At 35.5% G+C, this 10,704-nt stretch overlaps 1 protein-coding gene across 1 annotated transcript; it reads right to left on the reverse strand.

The window, feature by feature from the left end:
* Positions 1-9,344: 9,344 nt before the first annotated feature.
* LOC142845224 (olfactory receptor 4F21-like) lies at positions 9,345-10,286 on the reverse strand. Its single transcript, XM_075963973.1, has one exon. It carries the CDS (start codon positions 10,284-10,286, stop codon positions 9,345-9,347), a length of 942 nt encoding a protein of 313 aa, XP_075820088.1.
* Between the last annotated feature and the right edge of the window lie 418 nt (positions 10,287-10,704).

Consider the following 10,704-nt stretch of genomic DNA (forward strand, 5'->3'; position numbering starts at 1 on the left):
ATATAAAATTTCTCACCTTAAGGGTATATAAGCAGAAGAAACATTATATGAATATGTTTCCCCTTTTATTGTACTATTATTTTTAAAAAATTAATATTATGATGAACAACCTCTGTTCATTTAAAATTTAGAGACACGTGAATTATAAAGGCACATATATAAAAACAAAAAATGTAAGAATCCTTTTATCATAATCTTATGAAAAGATTTATATTATTTTGTAGTATTATTTTATTTAGAGAAGGAACAGCATAGCAGACATCATCTTTTCTTTAGATTCAGGAACCTTTATTAATCAGCTATGTGCTGTCTACCATTAGAAAAGATGCTGAGCACTCAAACTTGAGGGTTTTTTTGTTAAACAAATTAAAATGGTTACTTCAGTGAAGTTATAGCAATGAAACACAGATCACATTCATGCATTCAGTAAAGTGTGGGCAGGACAGAGTGAGGCAGCCATAAACACAATCATGTCTACAATAGATAAGAGCTCCATTTGTGGATGTTTAATTAATGCTAACAATATCATGCATTTCTTCCTCTTGCTCATAGCAGTGACCAATTCATGAGATTACTCAAAATTATTAATGAATATGAATAAGCAGAGGGCATCACACTACCGTGCCCAAATATGTTCCAAAAGCATTACCCATCTCCCATTAACTAACACATTACATTATTCACATCATTTCAACAACACCATAACACATTTCAAATGTGAAATTGGTGCATTTGCTCTCATAAAACATCATATATATGTTTAGTACTAAAAAAACTAATTAATTGGCTCATTTTTCAAACACCAACCTCTATACAGCTCAATTTATGTATGACTTCTCATTAGTGCATAACAAAGCCTAGACTCTGAAAGCCTAGAAAATGAGGAAAAATACATATTTGGTGAAAACTGAAAATTCTCCATTTATGTTTTTAAAACTACAAAATATACATGATTATATAATATTAAAGATTGGATAGAATTATGAAATGATAAAGAAAATGAACTGTAATCTTTTCTTTAAGCATTCTGACTCTGGCCTAAGCCAGTCTTAAGCATACTTCCTCTGGTTCTCAGGGCTTCATTACTCTTTTTTTAAAGTTCTTTTCCCTTCGTGTACTTGATTTCCATGTCACCTTAACTAATTCTCTCTCTCTCTTTGTCTCTCCTTCACATTCTTACCTTCTTTCTCAGTCTCTATCTTTCTTCAGTCCCTCTCTCTCCTTCCTCCCATAAAGTACTTCTGAGATTTAAAAATTGTCTTCCCTTGGGTAATTTTCTTCTAAACACTAAAAAATTATTCTCAGGCTTTAAAAAGTGGTAATAAAGAGATAAATAAGAATGAAGGAAAAATCTAAATCTACATCAGGTAGAATGCTCATAGACAGACTATGAAGTTTAAAAAGTTGGTATATAATCAGAATAGAAAAATGAGAAAGCTTACTGTAAATTAGGCATAAATATTTATATTATGAACTTATCCCCCTCAGTTGAACCTGTTGTATTTTCACTATGCTTATTTTTTCAAAGCATTTCTTAAATCCCAGTAAACCTAACCAAATATAGTTGCCCCTAATTTAAGAACATTGCTACATTTATTTAATAGTTTGGGAGAAATAAGTATTTCTGTATCTTATTCGAATACATAATTAGGTAAAAGTCACCTCATACATCTTTAGTCTTCCTGATAAAAACACTGATCAGAATCAAATTAATTCAAACATACCAACATTATATTTTACACCACAGATGAAAACAAGAAAATAATTTCAACTTTTTATATTTTAAATGCCACTTAGTTCTGAAATTAAAATGACATTGTATCACAACATCTGTTTTCAACATTGAGGCCTTTGGTCTCATGTTAAAATTTACTTCTGGTCAGGTTTTTTTAACACTCTTCCAACCTGAAAAGTATGAAAATCTCTTACAAAATTTCCTTCTGTTTTAGAGAACATCCACCAAACATTTTTTAGAAGGTGAGTTGTTCACACTCAACCTATTTCAAAAAGCCAGTGAGAAGAAAACTACAAATCTCCTTGCGTTTATCTATAATTATTAATGTTTTTATTAGTTACCCATTTGTAGGATATTATATCATTCATTAAATCAATTATTGATGAGCAAAAATTGATTAATTATATTTTTACATAAACTTAGAAGAAGATGTTACAAGGTTGTTTGACTTCTCAAGGTCATTTACAATGTGGTTCTAGCTCATAGGCAGCCAGTTACTTAGCCTTTGCCAATACTTCAGTTACTGTTTATCAGCTATCCTCCTGTGTGTTCAATTCCTTTTCCTGACTGCTCTCTACTTTACTTGTCTTCCTCAAGCCCTTTAGGATGTGACTCTTATCCACAGTAATTCCCAGCACAAACTAGCATCTGGGAATTAGCCACCCAAGCATTGCTAAATTTATTTCTGGCCATGCATTTTACCTGAATGATAACAACATCATCTTAGCAGAGTCAAGCTTCTCTGTGTGCCCTCACATAAAATGCTACATGGAATCTTCCATTAGGGAGCTAAGAAACTCATTATATACACCTCAAGAGGTCACTGACGAAGGGACATTACAAAAACATAGCAATTTAGAAGCATCATTTAATTATAGAATTCTTTTCTCTACAGTATTTGGATTTGGTCTGTGTGACCAAACAATTTCTGTAGCTCACAGTATGATATTAAGGAGAAGAACAAAAGAAACCAGGGTTATTATGGTATCATTTAACTACATGCATTTGAAAGTTTAACAGTTAACATGGTGGCACACACCTTTAATCTCAGCAATCAGAAGGCAGCGGCAGGTGGATCACTGTGAGTTTGAATCCAGCCTTAAATAGTGACTTTCAAAACATTTAGAGCTACATAGTGAGATCCTGCTCAATGCAAAAGTATATCACTGCTATTATTCCTGAATAATAGATAAATATTCTCTCAAAGTTTAACTATCATCACAGAGTTAAATGAAACTAATATTTTAATTATAGTGTAGTTTAAGAAGAAAAATTTGTGTGAAGTCCTCATTTTCAGTAAAACTGTGACCTATAACTATGATGTCCAAAATATCTATCAACTAAGAATAACAAAGAAACAATGCTCCACCCATGTCAATTCCTACAACGCCCTGAAAGAATGTTGAGACTATGTACGAAAAGTTACACAGTTTATACAAAGAGCTGACAGCAGTACATCATTTAATAAACTGTTGTACAAGTAAATAAACATGAATGTGGACAAAAATAGATTTATTTTCCAGTAAGTACCACAGCACAGTAAGGGTGTAGGAACAGTGAATTATACTGTGATTTAATTTTCTACAACTTGTAAGGAAATGGCTGCACCTAGGAATGGCATACTCATGTCAAGGGTGTGGACTGGTGTTTAAGATATCCACAAATAGTAAAGAAAAGGAAACCGGGTGTAACTGGAGCGGTGAAATATTTGTACTTTTTGTTTTCTTATATCTAAGAGATGAACAGAGTTGGGAAAATAATATCAAATTAGAAAAGCATTGGGACAAATAATGAGTAGTTATGTCATTGCCAGATAACTGTCTGTGTGTTTTCATAAGATTTGTTCTAATAACATGATTTCCCTCAGATCATCTTATCCTTCATCAGGATTTGTATTACATAGTATTCTCTACTTAAAAACTGAAAAAAGTTTCACTTAAAAAACCATCTATCTTGACATGATACATTTTATATGTATCATTATTATACAATGTATGAAAGCCACTTACCAGAGATTGTTAAAAGAACACCAAAACAATTCCTAAATTCTAAATCGCATGTTTCCAGTCCCCACTCTAAATTAGAGTCCAAATTGCACCCACATAATTGGAAGATTTCTGTATTAGATATTTTTCAGTGGACAGTCTCTTCCAAGTTAGGCCAGCAATGTATGTGTATACATTCACAATACAGGTTTATGTTTTCTTCTCCATAATAGGGAAAATACTGCAAATTGTATGTACACACACACACACACACACACACACACACACACACACACACAGAGAGAGAGAGAGAGAGAGAGAGAGAGAGAGAGAGAGAGAGAGAGAGAGAGAATATGTACATTATGATTGGTTTTAATGTCAATTGGCCACAAATTAGAATCACCTAAGTAGGGAGAAAACTCTCCTGAAAAATTGTCCCGAGGTTTTGTATATATAGACGTCATGTCATATCCTCGTTTCTTTTACTTAGAAAAGCTGTCTAAAATTGTTTGTTTGTGTGTGTGTGTGTGTGTGTGTGTGTGTGTGTGAGTGTGTGTGAGTGTGAGTGTGTGTGTGTGTGTGGGTATGTTCAGGATAAGAACACTGTGACACTCTATACTGCAATTTAATCTTTTATTCTACAAAATTTACATATTATTTTCCAGAGCAACCATAAAATGCATAGCATTGACAAGTAACATTTCATCTCCAAACCCACAAATCCCAGGCGACTTCAGCAACATCATGAGACATGGACTATAACTGCATAGAACAAACCAAGAGATGAGTGACCAGCATTTCAGCTGGTCAGCCCAGTATCTATGCCCTAGGCAAAACATGGGCACTTCCCATACACACACCTCAGCTACAAGGGCAAACCTCCTATAGGCAGGGTTCCCAAGCACCACCGATCAGGTCCGGCAATCTACATGTTCCATTTCAATCACAAGCCTACTCATCTCCTGTGACCTCAGAAGCCCCCTGAGATACAGACTGTGATTGCACAGAACTGAACAGAAGTGAGTGACCAGCAGCAAACAGACTGCAACTACACAGAGTGAACCAAGGGCCACTCCCTAAAACAAACAGTAACTGCACAGATTGGCCAAGACAGGATAACTGAGACACAGACACCAACTGCAAAAATTGAACTAAGAGTCAAAGACACTGCCTGTACAAATTGGACTAACAGAAGGGTAAACACCAATGCAAGAATATATTCAACAACCTAAAGAGCAATCTGGTACCACCAGAACCTTATAGTCCTACTATAGAAAAACCTAGACATCCAAAGCCAGAAAAAGCAGAAGAAATAGAATTATCAGTCAAAGAAAACATTAGAGGTAACAATGCTATAACACAAAAATCCAAGAAATTTGGGACACAATGAAAAGACCAAACACAAGAATAATGTGGATAGAAAAAGGAGAAGAATAGGAGCTCAAAGGCACAGAAAATATGTTCAACAAACTCATAGAAGAAAACTGTACCAACAAGAAGAAGGAAATACCTATGAAAATACAAGAAACATACAGAACACTAAATAGATTGGACCCAAAAAAATTTCTTCATCACATAAAAATCAAAACATAAAATATATAGAATAAAGAATACGAAAAACTGTAAAGGAAAAAAAAAACTAAGTAATATATAAAGGCAGACCCATCAAATAATCAAGACAGAGTTAAAATACATTAGTGGGAACATCAGGTGGGTCATATTTCTACTCCTTAACTAATCCATTGTCTTTTAATTTTGTCATAGTAAATGTTAAAGATATTTTTGTACATTTTAAAAATAATTACCTCGTACTCACATGACTGGAATTTAGGCAGATAACTGAGGTAGTCAAGGAATGGCTCTTACGTGGACTAATGATAGCACAGTAGGCTCTAGACTGCTAACATCATAGCTCTCTAGACGCACAGCAGTTCAAGTCAAGCAATCATCTTGGCAGAACATGGATTTCAGATTAATTTAATTTTTAATGTATGTGTCAGTGTGTATGTCCACGTGTATATGTGTATATATATATTTGTATAAATGTGTATATGTGTGTGTGTATGTCTGTGTCTCTGGATATGTATATATGTATGTATGTATGTGTGTATATGTCTATGTGTATGGACGTGTGTATTTGTGTATATGTATTGTGTATATCTGTGTGTATGGACATGTGTATATGTGTGTATGTGTGCGTATGTGTGTGTGTTTGCAGGTGTCCTAAGTATTTCCCTAAAGCTGGAAATAAAGTGTTTGTGAGTAACTCAGTGTGAATTCTGGGTGCTGAGGTTTCCTTAACTACCAAGTCATCTTTGCAGTCCATGGCCTTAAAGAGTATTTTTTATCATTAAATTTATTAAAAAAAAACAAACCACAGTCTTTTTTGAGTCTGAATTACCTCATTCAATATGGTTTTTGTCTAGATCCATCCCTTTGCCTTCCAAAGACAAATGTAATATATATTCACTCATAAGTAGCTTTTAGACATAAAGCAAAAAAATATACATATATAGGCCTACAGGCCACAACTCCAGAGAAACTAGACAACAAAGAGGACCTTAAGAGAGACATACATGGATCTACATAAAAAAGTGAAAAAGAAAATATCTTCTTAGTAAATTTGGAACATGGGAGTCATGGGAGAGAGGAGAAGGGGAAACGGGAGAAAGGTAGGGGGGAAGGAGAAAAACACACTGCTCAATAAAAACTATAAAAATAAATAAATAAAAAAGAATCTTTTCTCATTTTACATAACTAAGCCAGTTCCCACTCCCTCCCCTCCATCTGCTCTCCTCACCATCCCAGGACCCCAGCTCCCTATCTACCTCTCAGTGAGGGTAAGGTTTCCCAAGTGGAGTCAACAAAGTCTGACACATCACTTTGAGGCAGGAACAAGGCTCTCTTCCCAGTATATCTAGCCTGAAAGGTATCCCTCCAAAGATAATGGATTCCAAAATGCCAGTTCAAGCCTTAAGGTTAAATCCTGGTCCCACTGCCAGTGGCCATACAGACTTCCCAAGCCACACAATGTCACCACATTCATTGGGCCTAATTTGGTCCTATACAAGTTTCCATGCTGTTAAGTCCAGAGTCAATGAGCAATCACTAGCTCAGATCAGCTGATTCTGTGGTTATTCCCACTATGGTCATGACCCCTTTGCTCCTCCCTCTCATGGACTGGTCTTCAGAAGCTTGATCCAGTATTTAGCTGTGGATGTCGGCATCTGCTTCCGTTAGCTACTGGAGAAAGGTTCTGATTACAGGGGAGACCAGTTCAGGCACCCTTTCCATTACTGGCTTAGGGTCTTAGTGGGTGAATTCCTGAGAATTTCCCTACTGCCTGTCTTCTCACTAGCCCCATAATGGATGCATCTGTCAAGATATCTTTTTCCTTGCTCTTCCTCTCTGTTTCTCTCCCATCTCAAACATCCCATTTCCTCATGCTCTCTTCTTCACTACCTTTCTCCCCTCCCTTTCCCTCTGGGCTTCCTCCCAAACACACACACTCCCAATTTTTTCAGGAGATCTTGTCTAATTCCCCTTCCCAGGGGATCTATGTATGCCTCTCTTAGGGCACTTCTTGTTTCCTAGCTTCTATGGGGTTTTGGATATAGGTTAGTTATTCTTTGCTTTATGTCTAATAGTCTTTAATATGGGCATGTATTATTTTTCCTTCTTTCCTCAGAACTTTAGTACAGAACAGAGACAGTTCGAACACAGCAAAGCTGGCAGGTGGTGTATTTGAAGCCAGAAAATTAAGAAAGACAATTTCAGATGTTGGAAGAGAGGCTGTAGGCACAAAGTACAGATCACATATTAACCAGAACTGCTTTTTTTGTGGTTTAGACTGCCTTTTCTCCCATCAGAAATCTGCAGCCTATATGGGGCCTGTAAGAGAACACAGGCATTATCATTATCCCTGAAGCTATCGCCAACTGATAAACACTTGTAAATGAAAATTACCTTTCTCCAAAGGAGTCTCACTAGAGAAACATGCTATCTTTAGAATAGGTCACATGCCCCACAATCAATGGTCAACAGAAAAGGAACTTACCTGCATCATTGGAGGTCTTTTGTCATTTCAGTGATTTTTTAAAAGATCTATACTGTTATGTTTTACTTATTTATTCAGCCATTTTTTGCACTATAGGTTTTATGAATATATTATAGTTTTCTGATTTCTGCTCTTATGGGAATCTTGAATGTACATATCAGTGGTCTCTGCATGTCTGTTCTTGGGTTCTTTTTCCGTTTGTTTTTCCCTATTCCAATTTGTATGTTTTTTTAATCTTATCTTATTATCATCCTTTAGGTGACTGTTCATTTTCTAATATGAGAAAGATGCGGCGGAGGTGGAGAAGAACTGGAGGGAGTAGATGGATGGAAAACGATATGAAAAAAGTCTTAATAGAATTTAAAAAATTCAGTGAAAAAAAGCAACAGTAACAAAAACAGAAACAACCCAAAACAGAATCCTTGCTTTACCCAGTAAGATGAAATCCTCTTCATTCAGACTCATGCTGTATTGTTTGCAGTGATAATAGCTTTTATACCCTTAAATGAAGATCAATCCCAGTGGCCTTTTCTCAGATATGCCTCGTTCCCCTTGTTACTCTTTTACTCTGTGAATTATTTTATTTGTTCATGTGTGTATAATGACACTATTTTGTGTTTACCTAGAACTTTAATTTCAACTCAGATGTCTATTCTTGTCTCTGGAGAAGTCAGATGATATCAGTTTATAAGGATGGTATCTAACCCTGCTCCTTAGACTACTTTACTGGCCATTTCTTTGCTGGGCTGTGTATATGAATGAAAGAACACCAACATCAGTACTTTAGAGACTCAAAAAAGGATGAAATAACAGATTTTTCAGAGGATAGAATTTTCCATGCCTGTGTATCACTTATTGTCGCATGATAAAACTGAAAATATTTAAGGGGTAGTTTTATAAGATACTTAGCCTTTAGCTGTAACCTTCAATTTACTTGATTGTTAGATTCTTTTAGTGTATTAATCATCCACTCTGCTTGACCATTTTTCCAGATTTTATAAAGCACACAGAGAAAATTTTCTAGGAGGCAGTTTGGACATATCAAAGAAATAATGTGCATTTATAAAATAAAGAACTACACTGGATACTCTATCTTAAATTTAAATAATTCTAAATTGCATCATCTATATAGTCACCTTTAGGGCAGAGCTAGTAGAAGCTACTAATGTCTCACTTTCCCACTGATGACTCTGACACACTTCTGAATAAATTATTCACTTTCAAATTTAAACTCTGTATGCATTTTTGAGACAACACAAACTAAATTACAGAAACACTAGTCCTTTATAGAGAACTACTCATTGTGATTATTAATTTATTTACACAAACAAATTTGGTGTTAATTTTTTATCACTATAGATTGTTTGAACAGACTAAAAATTTATCTATCCATACGGCATTTTTAGAATACTTATGTATTCTAATTTTTCAAAGAAAAAGGAGCAAGGCATTAATGGTCTGTGGTAATGGATGTGTGTTGCTTACAAGGTAATGGAACATATGCCTTAGTGGATACTTACATTATACAGTTGTTCATATGCTTTTAGAGCTCCCACACCAGATTAACTCAGCAAAAATTGTCATAACCAACTCTTTTGTATAATCTTTGGATTGATACCAATATATCTTTGTTCCTCAGTGTATAGATGACAGGATTCAGGGCAGGTGCGATAGCAAAGTCAACAATAAATAGGTATTTATCAATTGATGATGTAGGGAAAGGCCACACATAGAGAAACATACATGGAGTAAAAGAAAGAACAACCACAGTGATGTGTGCTGACAGAGTGACAAGTGCCTTTGACAAATCCCCTGAAGACCTTTTCCAGACGGTGACCAAAATGAAGACATAGGAGAGGAGAAGCAGGAAGAAGGTTCCCATGCTCATGAAGCCACTGTTGGCAGCAACAACAAACTCAAACTTGTCTCCATCAGTACATGCAAGTTGTATGATTCGAGGGAAGTCACAGTAAAAGCTGTCTACTTTGTTAGGACCACAAAAAGGCAGGTTTATAACAAAAGAGAACTGGACCAGAGCATGGACCACACCAGTGACCCAGGCAGCAATTACAAATGAAATGCATATTTTAGGGCTCATGATGCTCAAGTAGCGCAGAGGCTTACAGATGGCTGTGTACCTGTCAATTGCCATGGCTATGAGCAGCACCATCTCCCCTGCTCCCATAATGTGGATAAAAAAGATCTGAGTCATGCAACTGTAGAAAGAAATTATTTTACGTTCTTTCAGAAGATCTAAAATCATCTTTGGAACGGTGGTTGAGGAAACCCACACATCATTCAAAGACAGGTTGGCCAACAGGAAGTACATAGGTGAATGTAAATAAGAGTCAGCAAAGACCAAAATGACAATGAAGAGATTTCCAACAATGATTCCTAAGTAGAGTGTAGAGAACGTCAGCATGAAAAAAACTCTAGTTTTCCAAGAACCAGAGAGTCCTAGAAGCACAAACTCAGAAACTATGGAGTCATTTAGTTGATCCATTGGCATGGGAAGTTTCAAATCACTTGATGCTAGGCATATGATGAAAATTTGTAGCTTAGCTACTAAAGGATATGTCCAACTTATGAAGCTCCTTGATTCTCTGAATATCAAAATCAGGAGAAAAAACTTTGAGTTGGATAGCAAAAGAATAAGCATCTAAAAAAATAATAAAGCTTTCATGGTAGTGCCCCTAAGGAAACACAAGCATAAATATGATAAAGGGAGGCAAATGGGTTTTCTCCTATTTATTCTCCAGCCAGACATTCTCTTATAGTAGGTTTGCTTTGTAGCATTTCTAAATGTGTTCCCTGAACTCTTTTCTAAATGTTTTCAGGTGTCTATTCACTTCAAATGACAGAAATATATCCATAGAATGTGTTCTTGTAATATTTTGCAAATTTTTTTTTTCATGAATTTGTTTCAC

Source organism: Microtus pennsylvanicus, chromosome 2 (assembly GCF_037038515.1).
Source record: "Microtus pennsylvanicus isolate mMicPen1 chromosome 2, mMicPen1.hap1, whole genome shotgun sequence".
Lineage (NCBI taxonomy): Eukaryota > Metazoa > Chordata > Mammalia > Rodentia > Cricetidae > Microtus > Microtus pennsylvanicus.